Here is a 21,432-nt window from a genome sequence, read left to right on the forward strand (position 1 = left end):
GTCCTCAGAGGGAATACTCTGACATGAAAGGACAGTAGTGATTCACAGGCCAAGGAGGATTTGGGGTCTGTAAGGAAACAGTCCAGTTAAAATCCTAAATTCCTGAAGAGTGTGTGGAAAAGTCTGATCTATGAAAGATGTGTAAAAGAAAGTAATCTTAAACCTGAACAGCATACGGCCTATAATTTGAAACAGTATACGTTTTAATAAAAAGTAACAGCACTGTGCTGTAAATAACCTCACTATTTGATACATTTCTGTGGAAGAAAAAGAACCAAAAACTCCTTGTTTACATCTGTTATAATAAAGTTTGTTTGCAACCTGTTTTCCCAAAAGAAAAACCCAGTCGCTCATGATTCATTCTCTATTGGGGGAATTCACCTGAGGGAAGGGAAACTGAGGGCTGGCGCAGCGGTGCCAGGGAGGGAGAGTGCTGTTGCGTCATCCCAGAAGTCCCTCTACATCACTTGCTAGTTGCAAGTGGTAATATGTCAAGACCAATGCTATCAATACTTACTGAAAATACTAATAAATGCAACAAAGCAAAGGTTTCCTTATCAAGGAAGCCTTCAAATACAGTCTAGGGATTGTAATTGCATTCAAAAGCTGAATAGCAGGCTCACATGAGGCCTAAACAACAACCAAATGTGCTTCATACAAAGTGACAATCTGTTTTGAAACTACCCTTTCAAAAGGAAGGTAACTGGAAAATTGAGAACTGTACTTTTTGTGGGGGTAGGAAGGAAGAGAACCAAAGATTTTAAGGCTGCCTTTACCACTAACAGTCTAACAATGAGCGTCTGCTGCGTCAAGTTAAAAACCTGTGTAACCTATACCGTATTTTTCGCTCCATAAGACGCACCTAGTTTTTTGAGGAGGAAAGGGGGAAAGCCCCCTTTTTTGAGGATCAGTTCAAAGTTGTGCATCTTCTTTTGGAAGAAGAAAAGCCCCATTTGCAAAAGGAGCAGCTCAAAGTTGTTGTGCTGCTGCTTTTGCAAAGGAGAAAAGCCCCATTTGCAAAAGGAGCAGCTCAAAGCCCTTTCTACAGTTTCCAGACAGATAATCTAATCAGCCAGTCACATGTCACTGGGGAAACCAACAGCCTCCTCTGCAGAAAGGGAGCCAGCCACCTTATCTCTCTCCCAATCTCTTGCTGATCAGCTGTAAAGCGGCAGCCTTTCAACACCCCCTTCTCTCTTTGTAAAAGAAAAGGCTTGATCTTCTTTTGGTCCCTGGGCAATTCAGATCCAGGGACCATGCATTTGCTCCATAAGATGCACAGACATTTCCCCTTACTTTTTAGGAGGTAAAAAGTGCGTCTTATTGAGCGAAAAATACGGTAACTGGGATTTTGCATGCCAACGTGCACACCTTTAAAATAATACTAAATGAATTGGATTCATACAGGACTGTGTGCAGTCTTTCACACATGAAACATACTCCATGGTTGCATACTAAGTGGAAACAGAGATAGATAAATGACTTCTTTTGTAATTTTGCTTTTTCCAAGTCTGTTCCAAAGGATATTTTGATTTCTAGAGATAAGGAATGCTTATAAAAATGACAAACACAACAAAGACTAATACATTTATAATGACACGTGTTCATGGAGTAGTGTCTACTTTTATCAGATCTCTCATTATGGAGAGAATCCTCTAGCCAGTCTTTTTGGATTAGGATTCTGTGTAAAGCTGCTGCTGATGACTGTTAAGTTAATGTCAGGATGCTGCCCTCACCCCACGGCAAAGGGTTGCCAGGGCTTTCTCACTATCGCGAGCCCCCTCCCCACCTGCTCAGCAATTCGTCTTCCTCCAGTGAGGGAGGCAGTGATCCCTCTAGTGGGGAGGGAGAGACGGGAAGGGGAAGTAGGAGTCAGGGCTCTGACAGGGAAGGAGAGCCCTCGCATCAAGCAGGGACTGGAGGTAAGGCGCCTCTTCCGTCTCCCCACTTGCGCAGGGGGGGAAGAACACAGGGGGGGAGGCGGGGGTTCCGCATCCCGCGGCATTTATGCTGGGCAAAGAACCGGAAAGAGTCATTCCCGGACTCTGCCGAAGGATGAGCTAGACGTACTTTTGTTGCTGCACTGTACATATCTGCACAATAAAGAAACCTAGTTTTAGAAACCTTGGCGTCAGGCTGGTTACTCATGAGCAATCAATGAAAACCCCTTACAGTTAATGAAATATTACTATTGTAGTGTTAAATTACTAATTCATAAAACAGTAAAATGTACACATAGTATTTTTCTTAACATTTAGTATCATCATTATGAAGCATCTATTTACACTTTATTTCTTATAAACTGTATGCAAAATCATTGGGATGTGTGTGATCTAGTCTTGTTTACCTTATTATTGCAAACATGGAGTTGAAGTTCTTGCATTCCCTGCAGTGCAATGCTATCTTAATGAAGTGCTTAATTATCTTCATCCTTTTCAGCTGGTTGGTTTCTCGCAGAATCTCAGATGCCACCCAAAAGGTTTCTTGGTTTATTACTTCTTCAAACTTTTTCAAGTTAGTACAGCTAGACTTAGATTTCAGTTTAAACAAGTCATCTATGTATTCTGTAGGTTCAATGTTACGGAACAGTTCAAAGTTACGCATAGAGAGTTGGGTTGCCACCTCAACAGTACTGAGTTGCAATAAAGAAATTTGACTCTCTCTCAGCAATTCCTGAGCATCTTCATCTGAACACAAGGTTTCTGTCTCCATGTTGTTCTTCAGATAATACCTGGGAGGGGGGGGAAGAGGGAATAAAGTTTTCTAGAAATGAAAATACTAATAGTAATGGAAAGCAAAGATAGATTGTTTAGAATTTAAAAATCAGTATATTTAAGAAGTACATTCAATTATATTCTGAAATGGCAGATGATGTACAAGTCTCACCTTCCACTAAGCTGTATTCTGTCAGCAAGCTTGGAAAGTTGATCTGGAAGCCTCCTCTGCTTGATTACTCCCTCTGGAGTGACTGAAACTTCACATAAAGAATATGCATCTGGGGTGGTGGTTAGAGCAAACTCTCGGATTGCTTGAATAACCACTTCCTTTGCAGTTGTGTCCTTACTGATCATAATGTAGCGGCTTTGTTGGTCTGCCTTAAAAACCCTCAGAACCTGGTCTGGTAAATCTGTAGGGAGAAAAACATCCTATTACAGCATATAAACCATATAATAGAGTAAAATTATTTATTTTTCAGTCAGTGCCTAAATAGGAACAGATAAACAATTTTCTTTAGTTGCCATCTTGTTCCTGTGAAATTGTACTAGTCACTACCCTTCTTTTGGATCATAATGCTTTTTTTCTGCCTATGATCAGAAGTCATTTCCAAGCAAATCAAAATGGACCAACATGCTGGCTTTGAGCCGTAAACTTTTATAAATTGCTAACCACAAAGTATATAATCAGTGCATTCAGCTTTGATACTACTGACTGCATATTGACATGCTAATAAATTGGAGTTTATTCTTAAGTGAATGAGTCTCAAACTTGTACCTCCCTCCATTCCAATGAGGACATGAAAATAGAAAAATACAAACTGTGTATTTTTTTCTTAACCATAGTATACTGAACTAAGCCAACTTCAAATAGAAGAGGGCATGAATGATTAAGTAACCTTCATTTTAAGTCATTATGAGCTCAGAAACCAAAGTATGCCTACCTCAATAGTTGCCCTACAAGACACTCTAAATACTCATTAGTGCCTGTATGGCCCCAATTTTTCAGCTTGTATATTATTTCCTGATAACTGGCTAGTGATTGACCTTTATTTCTTAGTACTTATCAAATATTATTGTTTCAAACTGAAACTAAGGTGTCCAGGTCAACCAATAACTTAATGTTTCTTCAAAACTCTATGATGTAAACTATGGGTGCAGATTTAACCCTTGCCCCCAAATAAAGTCCCTTATTCCCCTGCTCTTTTCACCTATGGGGTGGGGGTGGGGGGAATCCATGTTTTGCAAAGCCAGACACACACACAAAACCCACAGCTGCCTTTTTGTAGAAATGAAGCTGGCAGTTTCTGTTGTTTTTGCCTCCTACCTACTGTATGAACAAGAACAGTAGGCTGTATGAAGAGAGCAATGTTCAGCCCTCTCACCCGCTCTTTTCTTGCCGGTTTCTGCACTAATAAACAAACCTCATCACACCATCAACTCTATTCCCCAGCAACAAAAGATAAAACCACATTGTACCCGCTCACTTCCTTGCCTGCTCTCGATTATCCTCCCCTACTTCATCTTCAATACCTCCCCCTTAGTTCTGTAGATGTGTTACCAAATCACTGGTTACCATTTCTACCAGTTCTCTCCCCTTTTCTTCCTAACTCCAGATGTATCACAGCTACATCTCCACCCACTGTGAAATTTAAGTGCAGATTAGGATATATTTGAGGTCTGCTGGGGATTGCTTTCCTCCAAGTGGCTTCCCTGTAAGACTGAGATGGAATAGTTGACATGTATGATTGCACTTGTAGGTATGTGAACCTCTTTATATCTTAATATATTAAACCTTTACTCAACTAATTTGTAAAGACCCCTCTACCTGAACTGCACATTTCCTCTTAACAAATTAGACTAAGGAAAAGATAACCCCTAGTAAACATCTTACATAAGGTTGCAACCTGAAGCTTACAGAAAGGCTGAAATAAAAAAGGCAAGGCAGTAATCTATTCTCTGGTTTAAAATGCCAGTTTGGCAAAACACTGAAAAGGATATCAAGGCTTGGATTTGACTTTTTCAACTTACAGAACAAGTGCATAGGAAAATGTTATTGCAAGTTCATGATCTCTATTGCCATGAACATCCCCATACTAAAATGTTGATTTACAAATCCACTTAACACAGCAAGCATTTTTTTGTTCCTCCCTAAGCACTACTCAGCTCCTCCAAGCTCTACGGAACAGCAATTCTGACAGGTTGAGTTCTTTCTGCTCTAGTACATTCGATTTCCTGAATGCCTCCCTCATCTCCAACCCAGCCCAAAGGAACAAGAAAACTATTGAGACTGTACATTATCTGAAGCTTCAAGTATGCATTGTGGCTTAAGATTATAGCCCAACTTTCTTTAAAGCCCTCAAGGGAGCATTATATGTTAATGTTAAATAAATAGAGTACAAGAAGCCAATTCAAAAACAAACACCACTAAAAAAATGCCTAGCAGTGTATACTAGAAGTGATTTTAATGAGCTTGTACCATTTTATCTGGATGTAAACTGTCCCGGTATGTATATTTTTATGACAGGTGGTATAAAAAGGGTTTGGAATAGATAAAATAATACTAGTATGTAATCATCAACAAAGTAATATCACACAATATAGTTACTTCATTTCTCCTGTTTATAAATAAGCAATACTTTGTATACTCTTCACTAATACTGAATCTCTCTGCTTCTGTGAATCTATATGTCCACGTATCTTCCAGGCCTTTCATTAAATATGAAGCTTATTGACCGCATGTGTCTCCTTATCAGTCTCTTAACTCCACGTTTGGAGAAAATCATTTTCCTGTCTTATTACCTACACCCCAAGACATATTCATCCGGAAATTCTACCTTGAATTGTTCTACTTAGTTTTGGCTGCTTCTCAACTATTTTCAGGTTCCAGGGACAACTATATCCATTACCCAGTCCTTTTAACATTGGTTTGCATGCCCCCACAGTGACAATGATAAATATGTGCTAACTAATAATAATGGTACAAATCTATTACAGAGTATTTCAGCAGATCAGACTATTTATGTGTCCTAAAAAAGAAGAAAAATAGAGTCTTTTATGTAAAGTAGACATGGAAATCCCAACTCATGGAACATAGTTTTTGTACCCATTTACACCTATCAGAAGTAGCCGAAAGGACACCATGAAAATTTGAGGCTCACCTGGGGTTGTGTTGAAATCTAAGATGCGGTGATGTGACTGCATTAAGTCAGGATTGCTTGAAGACAGTGTTCCACTGACTGGCAGAGCAGGAGGAATGTGCTTGGTCTGCCTCAATCCCACAATGCTGTCATCCTGAGATTGGCCAATTCCAATATCACTACAGTGATGGGGGAAACAAAAGTATTTAGTGCTTTTATATTATCGTGACCTATATTGCTTTATTTCCCCCTGTATTTTTGACTTCCACATAAGCCATTCACCTTACAGATTTTTATGCTTTGGCAAATTTACACACCAGGAAGTTTTAACCAAAGCCATATTCACTAGCAAGGTACCAGCAAGATTGGAACTGTTACACCTAAATGTTGATTATATATAAAGCTCAGGATTTTGTTTTTAATGTATCCAGAATACATGAAAGTGTGTGATATAATTTCCAGGAGCTTTTTGTTTGTTTGTTTTTGGAAAAGAAATGTTGACGTATTTATTTTATTCTTCATGAACCATTTCTACACAGAGATTCAACTGGCTATTGGATAATGCAGTATTTTTCAACCTTTTCTGGGCAAAGGCACACTTGTTTCATGAAAAAAATCATGAGGCACATCACCATTAGAAAATGTTAAAAATTTTAACTCTGTGCCTATATTAACTAAATATAAAGTAATTTTTCAATTTTTCCCACGGCACACCAGGCAACATCTCGCGGCACACTAGTGTGCGCGGAACAGTGGTTGAAAAACACTGGGATAATGGTATTATTTATATTAAATTTATATCCTGCTCTTCCTCCCAATGGAACCTAGGGCAACAAACAACAAGAGATAAAACAATAAAAACATCTTAGAAACAATTCTAATACTGGTGCAGATTTCATGGCAATAACCAATACATCAAGTTTAAAACTATAGACTGAGTTGACATAATAGAAAACCCCCTGCGGTGGTGTACATCACACTCACTTGTATGGTTTCTGAGGCAGGATACTGATGCGGGTTTTGTCTAGTATCTTCTTGAGCTTGTTTCGCCCACCAACAGTGTTGGCTTTGCTCTTCTTGGTTACTTTTTCCAATCCTATCACCTGCTCCACGTCAACTCCAAGATCTGGTATGGAATAACGGCTTGCTTTTTTAATATCACCAATTTTAGGAAGATGAGGAGCGCCGTTTCTTTTCTCCTCTGACAATCTTGTTAGAAGTTCCTTAAAAACTGCACAAAAGACGGAAAACACATAGAAAAATAAACTCAAAAGAAATACATCATACCCTTCTTGCACAGGCTATAAAAAGTGAAGTGGCATTTTACATTTGAATAGAATCCATGCTTGGACTTAACAATACTTTAAAAATCTATTTCTGGGCATAGAATTAAGCCTCAAAATAAGTTGTTCACCTTATACCTGATAAAGAGAGTTTAAAAATCCATACATGGCTAAAGAGCAAGAGCATGTTTATGTCTAAAACAAGAAAAAAGCTATGACATATTTCCTTCCAGAAGGTCAACTGAAATCCTACAGCGGCAAGTCTAGGAAAGCCGTAACACAATAGTTATGCAATTTGTCTCAACATATTCAGAGGAATGCTGCGAGGTACAAAGGCCTCTAAGAATGATTTTCCACAAACAGTTTTAGTAACTTTACACTGCTTCCAAAATATTTTCACACTAAGGGGCTTGGCTGTCGTTACTTTAGAAACATTATGCAGACATACATATTATGTTATGTATGAAGTTAAATTTCATTACTGCAATAGTATTTTCTGACTTTAATCTTTCCTAAACTTCAAAAGGGAACATTTGTAATTTAAGGTTACAATTCCCACTTAAGAGGAAGTACCGGTAAACCCCACTGAACTAAGTTGGACAGCAAATAGATTCTATTTCTTATTATGATTTTAATCAGTTTTTTGCATTGTATTATAACATTTGCACATTTTGTTCTTATAAAGCAGTAACTATGAAGACTGAAACATTTATTGCAAGTGTGGATGTCTTGCTTTCTACCCTCAGTGAATCTTTTTCCACATCAACCTTGCCTGTGGAAATTCTGTTCTGCACAATTTAAAGATGTGTTCTGGAATGCATGGTCATGGTCAATACTTATCTATGGCTGTGCATTGCAGAAAATGATGGCAAGTAGTGGACAAGCTGTCTTCGTGCTTTTAGGGACATCCTAGTGAGGGCACTCCTGGTCTCATCGCAACACAATTCTAAAACTATTGCATTATAATAAAAGTTACACTTAAACCTATGGCTTTAAACTTACCAAATAAGTTAGTTTTCACAGTGATAGACAAGTGTGTGTTATTTCGAAGAATTTCCATGGCTTTAGACAGCTGGATGTTTTCAAAATTTTGGCCATTTACCTCCAATATCTAGAAAGAGGAACAAAAGGATTGCAATTCATAATGATGAGGAGTCTCCACTACAACTATTGGCATTCCAAGAACAACCTGATGAAATTTAATTTACATACCTGATCACCACGTTTCAAGCCTGCTTCAGTGGCTTTGCTACCTGAATCAACACTGTCAACAAAGATTCCAAATCCCTTTTCAGATCCTCCCAATAATAAGAAAGGCAAAGGGGCTTCCCGAGATGGCTTTGTTAAGGTTATCATTCTTCGTTTAGCTTTAGCAGCACATGCAATATTTAACAGCCTCAGATGTCCACCCATTTTCTGTAGGGAGAGAATCCAGAGCCATTTGTTAGATTTAAAGTTACCTCAGTGTAGCACAGCAAGTCTCTTATTTTGCCAATAATCCATACCTCTCTTTCTAAATTGTTCTCAAATTCTTCCAGAAAACGAGTCATTGCAGAATCTCCCTCAAAATCATTGAAGTGATTGTTTACCCACAACAATACTACCCGTGTAACCTGAAAGAAACAATATAAATTATTTATATAAATGCAGTTTTAAAACTCAAGGAAAACTATTTTTCAGCTGCTTTCTTATTTCAGACATTTCCCCAACACCATATACTTCAATATCTGATCTAGTGACATTAAAAAAAAAATTTTAGAAGTCACCAGGTTAAAAAAAGAAAAAGAAAAAGCAAGAAACTGAGTTTTAAACATAAAGCTTCACATTTGTACAAAATCCTTCACGTACAGTGGTACCTCGGGTTAAGTATGCTTCAGGTTAAGTACGGACCTCCGGAACGAATTAAGTACTTAACCCGAGGTACCACTGTACTTCTTTTCAGAGAAGAGAAACCTGGTACCCTACATTTTACTACAGGACTTCTATGCAAATAAGAAACACCAACATATCTCTTCACAAAACTAGAGTTGAAATGGTAGCAATTTAAAAAGAATTGCTTCTGAAGCAATAGGCTCCAAACAGTTAGCTGTCTTACAAAAATAATGGATTAAAAAATAAAATAGGGTTACTTTTTTCTATTAAAAAAGGCCTAAAGGCCATTTCCAATTTTGCATGTTTCTGTAATATGCTTTTTAGTTATGCTACCTTAGTTCAAAAGGGAAACTTTGCTCCTGCTGTGTCAGCAAACTGAGTCACTACCAGTAGCCACCATTCATTATACAGATTTTAAAAACATGGAATCAATACAACTACCACTTCTATGCACTAACAAAATACCAAATTCAATGCTGACTTTCGTTACGAGTTTAAAGAATTCATAAATAGACATTGACAGGAACTGAAATTCTGACGACGTGCTATTGAGAACCCTTTACCCTCCAAGTTTCTAAAATCCCTGTTCTTCTACAATGCCACAAATTTGAAAGTAACTGCTTGAATTCTCAGACCTAACATGAACTGAGGCATCCAAACATAGAATCCTAGAAATGTAGAGTTGGAAGGGACCACAAGGGTCATTTAGTCCAACCACCAGCAATGCAGGAATATTTTGCCTAACATGGAAAGAAATAAGCAAGGGACTTTGCAGATCACAGAGGTCTGCCCCCCTGGATAACCCTGTTGTATCTGTCAATAGATATTTATCTTCATAGCCATTAAAGGCTAGGAACAATCTTTCGGGATGCTGAATTCTATGCACCATAAATTTAGTGCACAGCTGAGGAACTGGACCTGGCTAATGTATTGGATATTTCCTTGCCCCACCCCACTGGCCAATGTTGACAGGTGGGTGAGGCTGTCCACCTGTATATCACCTGGTGTCATTATGATGTCAGGTGACAACCTGAAAGGAGCTCACAAAGCCCTTCTGAAAGCCAGTTTTCAGCACCAAGCAGTTCACAAGCTACCCCCTTGAAAGTTGTTTTGCTAGTGGTCTGAATATAAGCCGCTTGCAAACATATTCCAAAGAGTGGCTGTCAGCACCCAACAGTTGATGGGAGCTGAGAGCCCTACCAGCTGCACTAGGGAGTTCCTGATGAAGAACCTCCTCGTGCAGCCAGCCAATCTCAGCAAAGCTCCCTTTTAGAGCACTGAAGGAGAATCCTGTGTGTTTCTGAATATGGTTGTCAACTCACCACTCTGCTGCTTCCAGCTGGGGCTTAGGACTTCTCTGTCCATTTCTAACTCCATTTAAAGCTTTTTAACCTCTTTCACATTTCTGGCTAAAATCTAGTCAGGCATGAATGTCAGATGTGAAAGCTTTAATCTGACTAACACAAACAAAAGTTTTTAAAACTGATTTCCAGGTCCAGATGAAGACGGGCACATTTAACGCTGTGGTCTAAACCACTGAGCCTAGGGCTTGCCGATCAGAAGGACGGAGGTTCAAATTGCCACGACAGGGTGAGCTCCGGTTGCTCGGTCCCAGCTCCTGCCAACCTAAGCAGTTCGAAAGCACGTCAAAGTGCAAGTGGATAAATAGGTACTGCTCCAGCGGGAAGGTAAACACCATTTCTGTGTGCTGCTTTGGTTTCGCCAGAAGTGGCTTAGTCATGCTGGCCACATGACCTGGGAAAACTGCAGACACACGTCAGCTCCCTCGGCCAGTAAAGCAAGATGAGCGCCGCAACCCCAGAGTCGTTCGCGACTGGACTTAACTGTCAGGGGTCCTTTACCTTTTTTTTTTTACTACATGCATTGCTACAAGTAGTGAAATAGACATAGGTGGCCAATCAGATTATATACATTCTTTTTCTCCTCCATAGAAATGTTATCGGGGGGGGGGGGATGTTGCCTGCTTTGTTGTCCAATTAAACTAACCAATACCACTTTACAATTTGTTTAATTATTAAAACACAGTCATATTTTAGAATGTCATTATAAATGCAACCTTATCCCTGAGGCTAGGATCATTGAACCACTCCAATAATTTCTTCCCCACTTCCATCGGGCTGGAAAGAAATGTCCTGTAGGTCAACAGGAAATCCTCAATAAATGTTGGATCAACCACTGAATGTTCTTCCACCAAATGCATTGTCAACCTTTCCGGCGTTCCCTATAAAATGTAAATGTTCAAATATCAATACACATGATTGCATCTCAGCTTGAGCCCTTTTTTTGTCTCACTGAAGTTAAGAAACATTTACTGGACCAGATTTACACAAAGCAACGAACACAGCAAATAAGAAGTTCTTTGGTGGGTTTTCTCATTAAAAAATCTGAAAAAGATAGCATCTCTATAACATTAGGATATAAATCAAAAAGATTGTGGTTTGAAAGAAATAGATAAACTGCCATTAGGTATATTATAGTATAGAAAATATACCTTGATAACAATGTGACCCTTTCTTGTTCCAGTGCGATCCAATTCCCTATGTTCTTTAACCATAACAATCTCTCCTTCCTCTTCTACCTTCTGCATGTTTTTCTCCACTTGGTTGAGGATGCGGCAATAATCTTGCTGGGCTATGCACACAAACTAGGGAAAATAGACATGTTCAAAGGTAATGGTTTCTAAAATGTTAAAAGTCCTTTGTCCAACCTGACCTAGAATACCTTAGTCCCAAGTGTAAGGGATGCTATAGATTTGCCATCCTCAAATGTAGCAGAAACTATGAAGTCAGACCTTTAACTTCATGAGATTGATTAATAACCCCCATTAAAGCTCATTATTATTAACTTCTTTTTACTTTTATGGCACATACATATTTTTCTAAATTAGTTTTCCAGCTAAATGCAGGATAAATGCAGAAGTTGAACTTCTACAGGTTCCACTATTTCTCTGATTTTGGAAATGTTCACCATCACAAGGGTTACCATAAGCAATTTTTCCGCTATCACTGCAGATATAGTGCTTTATGAAATGAATATCCAAATGTGCCTTATGATCATTTCTGCTACACTAAGTAGTTGAATAAGCCAGGGTGATATATTCTGTTATAATTCTTGCCTTAGGAAAGTGCATGATTAATTGATAAAATATGAATTAATGCCTATCAAAGAAATCTCATATCTCTATCTTTCTCCTATTGCCCTAAATAAAAGCTAAAGCTGGCGACATTTATTTTAAGGAAATTCCTAATTTCCATCTTGAGGGCATATAAAAAGTAAATGATGAAAGGGAAATGCCTTTTTAACAGTTGCTTCTACAATGAAAAAAGCAGCTATTTCCCATTTCAAATCAGAATATTATTACCAAGCACAATGAAATAAAATAAAATAAAATATGTGATTCCTTCCCCCTGACAGTCATGTCCTCACCCTTCCACAAAATGCAAGTTTTAAACTGAACACACCACACTTGTGTAATGTCCAGTTTTTATCACCCAACTATTTTGGTTCTAGAAATGAATGTATTCCCTTTTATACTGGAATGTTTAAAATCACAGCTTTTGATATTCTTGGATACAACTGCAGCTGAGATTCTCCCTCTGTCTAACTACAGTATATTCTGGCGTATAAGACTACTTTTTAATCCAGGAAAATCATCTCAAAAGTTGGGGGTCGTCTTATACGCCGGGTGGAAAATCTGTGGTCGAGTATATCTCAAACTCTATATTTTAACTGGAAAAGTTGGGGTCGTCTTATACGCCCAGTCGTCTTATACGCCGGTATATACGGTACCAACTGCAACTGCTGAGGCTGTCAGAGGGAGAAGCAGCAGCAGTAAGGCACTCCTCTCTCTATCATGCCTAGATGCAGTTCCAGCTCAGCCTGTTATGAATATGAATCTACATTATCCTGTATTTAATACAAACTAATTACATTTTGTAAGCCACATTGGGCGGGTTCTACCTTGAAATACAGCATTTAAGAACAAAGAAAGGAATGAATAAATATTCATGTATTTCAAATTAATATTCTTTCATTTAAAATTCTTAAGAATGTGATCTTTACTAACATGTGTTGCAAATAGGTTCATTAACGACAAACACTGGATATTCATTTTGGTTTTTTGACAGATCAATGAGGCCGCGTTTGAGACACTGATAAGTTATATTACAGCCACAAGTTTACATCACTTAATGTTCTCATATTTATGGCACATAATGGCTTTGTTCAGCTGCAACATAGTTTAGCGCTATGTGAGTGAGCCTCAGGCTGGCCTGCTCACCGCTCCATATTCCTCCTTTGGAACAGCGATGGGTAGGAGTGCAGAAGCAGTCACTTCCATTTTTAACTAACTGCAGGTTTTAGCTAACTGATCATCCCCAGTTGGTAACTGTCCAAACCTGGATAAACCTTGGTTATTATTTTTTATGGTTTGGTAAACAACTTCATTAGGGTTTATTATTATTATTGCTACCCTTGTTATATTAATTGCCTTCTAAATTTAATGTTTCAAGGCGATTTACATGTAAAATAATTCTTTAAAAAAATTAAAACACAAACACATTTAAAACAGGATGAAAACCCTAACAAGTAGTCAGTTGTTAAGTTGACATTTCCCATACCCATAGATCAGGCATAGATCTCCGGATCTATGGCGTGCAAGTGGCAGGGACTCCTTTCTGAGGCTCCCTCTGCCTTCGCTGGCGTGGGTGAGCTACCTCTTTCTGGAGGGAGAAAGAGATAGCCCGCTCAACACCACCCCTCTGCAAAGATGGAGGGAGCCCTGGGATGTAGCCTGACAGGCTCCTTTCCAAGGCTCCCTCCACCTTAGCTGGTGTGGGGATGGTGAGCATGCTACCTCTTTCTTCTGGGAGAAAGAGATAGCCCATTCGCCCTCCACTTCCAGAAAATGGACTAGGTAGTAGTAGCCAAGAGCACTGAACCTGTCAGGCTCCATGCATTTGACTGCCTTCACCCGAGCAGGCAGGCTGCCTCTTTCCTCATGGGGTGGTTGTATTCCCTCGGAAGAAAGACGCAGCCCACCCTCCCAGGCGAAAGCAGCCAGGCAGTAGCCAAGTGTATGCTTTGTCCCAGCACTACCATCAGGCAGCCTCTGCACCACTTCACAAGGTGTGCGGTGCAAGCCACCCCATCCAGCCTTGCAGAACAGGGCTGCCTGATGCTGTTTGCGAGCGCTGGGCCTGGTATCAGCATCAGGGAGCCTCTGTACCACAAGGGTGCCTTCACCTGGGTGGCTGGGCTCCATCTTTCCTCCTGGGGTCTATCACTCGCAAAGCTGTTTTTCCTCAGCCACACCCAACTGTCCCACAGCTGACACCATATGACAGCAGGTGTGAAGAACGTCAAGCTGCAGCTGCAAAAACACACTATAGTGTACTCCTGGTGCGGGACTTACATTTGTTGTCCTTTGCATTTTGTGTCAAATGCAAGCTCTGCTGTGTTCCACTTAGGAGCTATTCATGTAAATTTAGTACTGATTGTGCCTTGTTGGCGATTGGCTCCACTTAGAGCTCCCAACTGGAACTTCTGGATGAAGTCATCTCTTCCAAGAGTTGCACTTGCAATTTGCACTGAATTTAAATCCACCGCCAAGTGCAAGAATCACTCTTGGCAGGAATCTTTGCAGCTTGAATTCAATGAGGAAATGGATGCTCTTAAGAGTGGCTCCTGATTCCTTTGCCATGGGTTCAAAGTTAGGTCACCTGATGTTATGTGACGTCACGTGAGTGGCAGGTGGGGGATCCTGACTACCTGTCAAAAGTGGCCTGTGGAGGGTAGGGGAATTCTGGATCCAACCCCCTCGCCAGCTTTGTCATAAAGTAACCACATATTCTGATCTCTTCCACATAGCTGTGCTGGAGAAGAGAGGAAATCACACCAATAATAATTCAGCATTACATCTGAGCCTGCTGCATATTATTCTAACAGATAATTCAGATTTTATTTTCTACCTGGCAATCATCCACTTTGGTTCTCATTACTCCTTTCATGTATTCTTTGTCCATGGTAGGGGAAACACCAAAACTGTTTCCCATGCATAATATTTCTGATCTTCCTTCAGGATGGGTTACTTCCACAGAACCATTCAAAATAACAGACCAGGAGTCCAGCTAAAAATGAAACATAGAGTTTGAGACATACAAACATAGGAAATGCATTTCACCTTTTTAGGTATCATTGTGTGAATTTGTTTTTCAATAAATGCTTGCAAAAGGGAAATGAAAGAAGGGGGAAGGTGGTCATACACTGCATATACATATACGTAATAAAAAGCCACTTCAAGATCCATAGTTTTGCCAACATAAACTTTACACATGTACAGAGGTTAAAGGAGATGCAGATATATCTACTGGATATGCTGCCTTATTTATCAGCTACTTTTAAGGCAAGGAAGATTAAACATTGTACAGTATTTGCTTCTGCTATAATCAGTATGGAAGAAGGCAGCTAACCTTTTCAGACCCATGGGTCACATTTGAGCTTGCCAAACCATCCGACGGCTGTGTGAATTTGGCTCCTGATCTCTCAAGCTTTCTTACACTTGCTTGCTCTGCTCTCTCTTCAGGATCTGCATGCAGACAGGTACACTTCGAGCACACTTTACCCATGCCTACAACACTCACTGATATCAAACACCCAACGCTGATATCGCACACCCAACACTGATATCACACACCCAATGCTGATATCGCACACACAATGCTGATATTGCACACCCAACACTAATATCGCACAACCAAACCAGACAGCACTCTATCACTTTAACTCCTGACTCTCCTCAACTCCTCTGATCAAAAGATGCTCTAAGTCAAACTGGCATTTTTAGAACATGGAGGGTGGGGCAGTTGGCAGTTATAGAACACTGCAGTTGCTGCAACTAATTTGCATCTGGTGTTATCTGTCCAACTGAAGCCTTGTGATTATAAGGAAGGGATTGCAAATACAGGAACATAGGAAGCCGCATACATTTAATACCATTTTTCACTGGCATAACATTCAGGTTACATTACACCCATTTGTGATCTACTACAAATGTGAAAGTGAACTGAAGTCTAAGTACAAGCTACATTAAGAATATTCTGTTCAGCAAATGGTTATCTGTAAACACTGGTGCAAAAATATTTTATTGGGGTTTTTTGATATGTTTTTTTAAGAACATAAAAAAGAAGTTTTATATATCTCAGGAATAATCACTGAATTATGCAACTACTTACCTCTTCTCCATCATTTAGAACTATGGTCCCCGCCCTTTCTACAACTGCAAACACCATCACAGCACAGAGTTCTCTCCTCACTGACATTGTCATATTAGCAAAAGCGGGTAACTGATGCATGAATTCCAGGAGTTGTTCTAAAGAATAATGAACTCACTGAGTTAAACGTGTATAAGCAATTACAACTACTTGATAATGAGATTTTAGGAATATGCCATGGGATTCTAAACTTGTATTATTCCACAATGTGTTGTGTACTGTATTTTTATTATATTCTACAGGTTTAACAAGTCATAAATCATACTACGTTTCAAGCATTTTACAACTTCCTTCTGTTTATTATTAAAAACCTTATTTTGTTAAAGTATCATTTAGTAAAATTTTGGAAAATAAAATACATGTTAAAGAAACTGCAAATGCCACTAACATCTTCCTCTGCTGGGTTTTCACGGTAGCTTACCAATATCATCATCTGTCCTGTCTATTGGGTCTTTCTCCAGGCAATCTCTAACAATATCCCTGCTCATTAGAGGATCAGAAGCCCTCTCAATATCCTCTTCATCATCATCATCCTCAGAATCCACTGCTGTCTCTGGTAACCCACTCAGATCCATATCGCCAGCTTCACTCTCTGTGGCCTGAAATGATCATTAAGTATTGAGGGGAAAAACATTCAGAGGCCTCTTATAATACTAAACACAACTCTCAAAACATGTACATGAAGCGAATTTAATATTTACTCCACAGACAAACCAAGCTTCATCTTTTCTCAGCACTTTTCCATTAACTGTGGGGAGTATATAACAGGAATTCACTGTATTTTGGGTAAAGTAGATACACCTGGAACATACTTATATCGAAAGCAATATTGATATATTTGTGGGTGCTGCTTAGTCCCATTTTCAAACCCATCTAAAGTATTACATGTTCATGATGAAACCTATAACATTCTGTTAACAATTTATACAAAATACTGACATCAATTAATCATTCACTTCAGTCATGAACTCAGCAGGTGAGCACCACCAAAGGCAAAGCAGAGCTACCAAGAAGCAAAAGAGATGCTTCAGCATGCTTTGGGGAGCTCTATGTTTTGCAGAAGTACAGATAATTTTAAAGAACAGAAACCTAAGAGCCTATACCCCCTACTCCACGCAAAGGAACAGCTCAACGAGGACTTGGCATGCGCATTAGCCACAGAATAATGTCTGATTGGGGCAGAAAAACTGGGGTGCTGCTGGAATGGAATAGGGTATCCTACAAGAGGACATGGATAGAACCATGAATAGAAAAACTCCACGGTGCAGCATCTGGATGCAGGTCACATTTGTATCAAAAAATTGCAAACAGCCAGTCTATCAGATATGGGAGTTAACTTCCAGACACTGTACGTGTACCAGAGAGGATGAACACTATCTCCCAATTCTAATCTGCTCTGTCGATCGTATGGAAATCAGAAAATCCAGCCAACACATGGTTTAAGGTCATTAATAGGTACACAGAAGTGAATACACTTTATTGTTTCAGTTCTAAGATGAAACACTTAATAAATCCCAAACATATTTGCCTGCTGTCTGAAATGAAGCTGCTTTTTCCACAGAAGTAGATTTAATGGCACAGAATCTGCTAAGCTTCAACTGTTATGATTTGAAGGAGATGAAGACTATTGAGAATGCACTGTAAACCATTGCTTTCCGAACTGATGTTTACTAGACTTGGGGCTAAAATATTAAAGGTCAGATAGCAGTAGAAAAGGTCATGTATGGTTTTTTTTTAAAAAAAATGTTAATTTGAGATATGAGAATTATATGAGATGCACATGCTAGACTTTCCACAGATATTCTATCCTTATAGAATTTTAAAAAGTTGTTTTCAATGGACAGCTGGATAAATGCTCTAGCATAAAAATTGTGGATTTGACACTCTAGCCAAGCTATTCCAAGTACTGAAAAGACTTTTCATACTGGAACAAATTTATCTGCCCCCCAAATAAACTTCTTTTTTTTTTAGTCTTAACTGAGTCCATTTTCACTTTTAGACTCCATTTAGAGGTATTAATCCATTAACCACTCAAATACACTGTGCTTTATTTCAGCCCAATGATGGTGGCCATGCCAGGTGTATACGGTCACTTTCTATGTTTCTTGAGCAGACAACTTATTAGCCATGTTGAACACAAACTATACTTATTTGCATAGACTTTATCTTTAAGGATCAGAGACAGCATGCTTCTGTAAAGCAGGAGGCGGCAGGAGAAGGTTTTTGCACTCATGCCCTGCTTGTGAACTTTCTATGGGCATTGGGGCTGGCCACTGTGGGAAACAGGATTTTGTGCTACAAGGGTGAGAAAACTTTCTGGCCAGAGAGTCAAATTCTTATCTTCCCACCCCTGCTGGGCCAAATATGATGGGTGTCTGGGGCTTCACAGTACAGAATCCTGATTGTAGGGTATTTGCAGTGCTCTTTGAAAGCTTTTTTTTTTTGGCAAATAGCCTTGCACTGCTGTTTAAACCTCTGAAGACTTGAGTTCAAATTCACCCTAACTGAGCAAATATTCAAAAATTAAAATGAAACAACAACGCTACGTCAATTGCATCATATTTCCAGTGACAGATTATTACACATGCCTTTGCTTCCTAAGCCTAGGCTTTAATTATCAGCCACTGCTCTGTTTCAAGGAGTTCATCAGTATTAGCTTTTGCTCCGTGCACTAGTGCAAATGATACACACAACTTCAAACTGAATAAACTGTGCAGGTCATATACTAGGGTGGAAGAATTCAAGTGCAAGCAATTTGTTGAGCATCTAAGTATGTAGTGAAATTGTGTCAAATTGGAATATCACTTGTGTTAAGTTTGGCTGAATATGGTGAAGTTTCTCTCTTTTGGGGGGGGGGGGAAGCAAACTGCCCCGCAAAAGTATTAGAATTTTCAGTATATTCAAAGGGACCTCCATGACCTATTACAAATAATGATTGTAGGAGATTTCATATTGGCAAGTAATTCTTGTTTTAAATGGATTTGTCTTTTATGTATAACACATGACATACAATTTTAGAAACAAACATGAATATTTAAACAGGAATATTCTCAGATTATTGCCAAAAGCATCTCAAGATTCAGCTTCATGATTTATTCAATTTAAAAGGACGTCTATGAATATATTTTCATTGCATACAGTTGCTCTTAAACCTGCAGTATTAAATACTTCATATGAAGCAAATACAGGGAAGAGTTAACTGAGCACACAACACCATAAGTAATATTTGCAGCTACTATTTTTCACTCTATAATCAAACATAAGGTGAACAATTACTGCTGGGTGTGATTTGTGAATGTCTCCAATAAGAAGGAGCCCAAACAACTAAAGGAAGAAACCACACTAACAAAACCCACAGTGTAGTCAGTAACATTAATATTTACATAATTTACCATTTTAAAAAGAGTAAGTATAATATATATGGACAATACGTAACAGTTTTGAAAAAGAATATTACATAGGTATCAACCTTCTGAGAACTACAAAAGTCTCTTATTTTCCACAATTCATTTTCCAGTTCATTTATTTGTGTCTACTAGACTATGTTAAATAACAAATGATGGACAGTAGTTTTTATTAAGTGCTTGTTCAATTCAATAAAGTAACATACTCATCTATTTCCCAACCTATAAACAAAGTCACCTGCAACAATGTGAAAAAAGAAAATAGTCTCTTGTACAGCACCACAGAACAAAATATTACAAAGCAAAATATGCATTTTAATTTCTATTGATCACATGTCATAAACAACTACTAATTCTACATTATACCAGCTCTCACAAATACTTTACTGCCCCCTCCTGACACTGTTGTTGCCCTTTCCTTTCAAATTACTTTCTTCCACACACTTTTCACTGGAGGTTGCTGTGGTGGTGGCCTTTGCACTTCCAAATCCTGCCAGTCCCTGCTTCTGCTGACCTCTCATTCCACTACCCCCCCCCCCAAGTTCATTCTGCAAAAATCTGTTCCTCTTTGCATCTCATCTCTCTGTATTTCTATCCTGTATCACCTCCTGCCCCACTCTCAACTTTCCATTCAGACTCCGACAACTTCTGTCCCTTCCTCCTATGATTTCAAACTTAACATTCATTGTCTCTGTGACACAGCTGCTTCCCATCTCCTGTCCCTCATTCCTTCTATGTTTGCTTTGGGATGCATTCCCCAACATGCGACTTTGGGCATTTTCTTGTTCTTGTCTTCACTTGGAAATGCTCAGCTTGTGCCACAGAGTTCATCCAATCTGAGCAACACATTCTCTCCTTCGACATACACACTCTCCGCCTTCTGCATATTCTACTTCTTGCTCCATTTGTCACCTGCAGTCAAGTGGTGCAAGGCTTTCTTGGGAACATTGCCTACTTCTCTGCCATGTCTTCCCACCCCTTATGCTCTTCAGGGGTTAAGTACAGTTCATCAACCAACTCTAGATTTGTTTGCCCCAGCTCTCTCAGCTAACTATTTACCCCTCTAAATACCCCAGCCTTTAGCCAACATCCTCGAGTCAATTTCTTTGAGTCAAACAACACATAATGATGAATACATAGCTTAGTGATATGTGGTCATTTTTAAAACAGCTGCTGCCAGTAAGAAAGGACAATAAAAGTAGGATCTTATTGTGTAGGAGGAAAGTTAACCCTTCCCCCTTGCATTATGTTTCCGACATATATTGCATACCAGTTTACTGTTTCTCACCAAACTAAGAGGAAAGTTTTGCTTGGACCAAAATGCAGGTGTAAAGGGTAGATCCACCTCATGCACATAGTCCTGATTTACTCATGTAAATAAGAATTTCTGTTCATCACACAATCATGAACACAGTATCCAAAATGCACATCTTTCCACTCATTTCCAGCTATTTTGCCTCTTAAACCTACTTCAACCAATTTTCACTTTCTCTTTGGTTGCCTATTAGGTTGTCCTTTATTACCTGCCCCATGATCCTGACTCCTGGGTGTCATATCTTTTTATCACAAATATCCCTCCACATATTAAATTTCTCCCCGTCCTCTGGCTCTTTCCTTCCTGCACTTAAACATGCCTCTCTTTTTCACATTCTTAAAAAAATAATCTGAGTTTTACCCTTTTCTTTCAAATCTCTGGACTGTGCCACTTACTTCCCTGTCTTAAATTT

General features: G+C 39.1%; 1 protein-coding gene across 8 annotated transcripts in view; it reads right to left on the bottom strand.

Annotated features, from left to right (window-relative positions):
- The window catches only part of RAPGEF2 (Rap guanine nucleotide exchange factor 2), a 155,706-nt gene that overhangs the window by 14,834 nt on the left and 119,440 nt on the right, over window positions 1–21,432 (bottom strand). For 7 of the 8 annotated variants that reach the window (XM_033161134.1, XM_033161132.1, XM_033161133.1 and 4 more), the window contains 12 exons: window positions 16,723–16,900; window positions 16,263–16,399; window positions 15,000–15,158; window positions 11,522–11,674; window positions 11,087–11,251; window positions 8,643–8,750; window positions 8,350–8,553; window positions 8,140–8,248; window positions 6,839–7,085; window positions 5,876–6,033; window positions 2,887–3,127; window positions 2,348–2,731 (listed from right to left, as the gene is read on the bottom strand). In XM_033161134.1, the coding sequence (XP_033017025.1) occupies window positions 2,348–2,731; window positions 2,887–3,127; window positions 5,876–6,033; window positions 6,839–7,085; window positions 8,140–8,248; window positions 8,350–8,553; window positions 8,643–8,750; window positions 11,087–11,251; window positions 11,522–11,674; window positions 15,000–15,158; window positions 16,263–16,399; window positions 16,723–16,900 (2,243 nt within the window). The remainder of the gene's footprint in view (window positions 1–2,347; window positions 2,732–2,886; window positions 3,128–5,875; window positions 6,034–6,838; window positions 7,086–8,139; window positions 8,249–8,349; window positions 8,554–8,642; window positions 8,751–11,086; window positions 11,252–11,521; window positions 11,675–14,999; window positions 15,159–16,262; window positions 16,400–16,722; window positions 16,901–21,432) is intronic. The other variant, XM_033161135.1, reaches the window with a different exon arrangement.

The sequence above is a fragment of the Lacerta agilis genome, chromosome 9 (assembly GCF_009819535.1).
Source record: "Lacerta agilis isolate rLacAgi1 chromosome 9, rLacAgi1.pri, whole genome shotgun sequence".
Lineage (NCBI taxonomy): Eukaryota > Metazoa > Chordata > Lepidosauria > Squamata > Lacertidae > Lacerta > Lacerta agilis.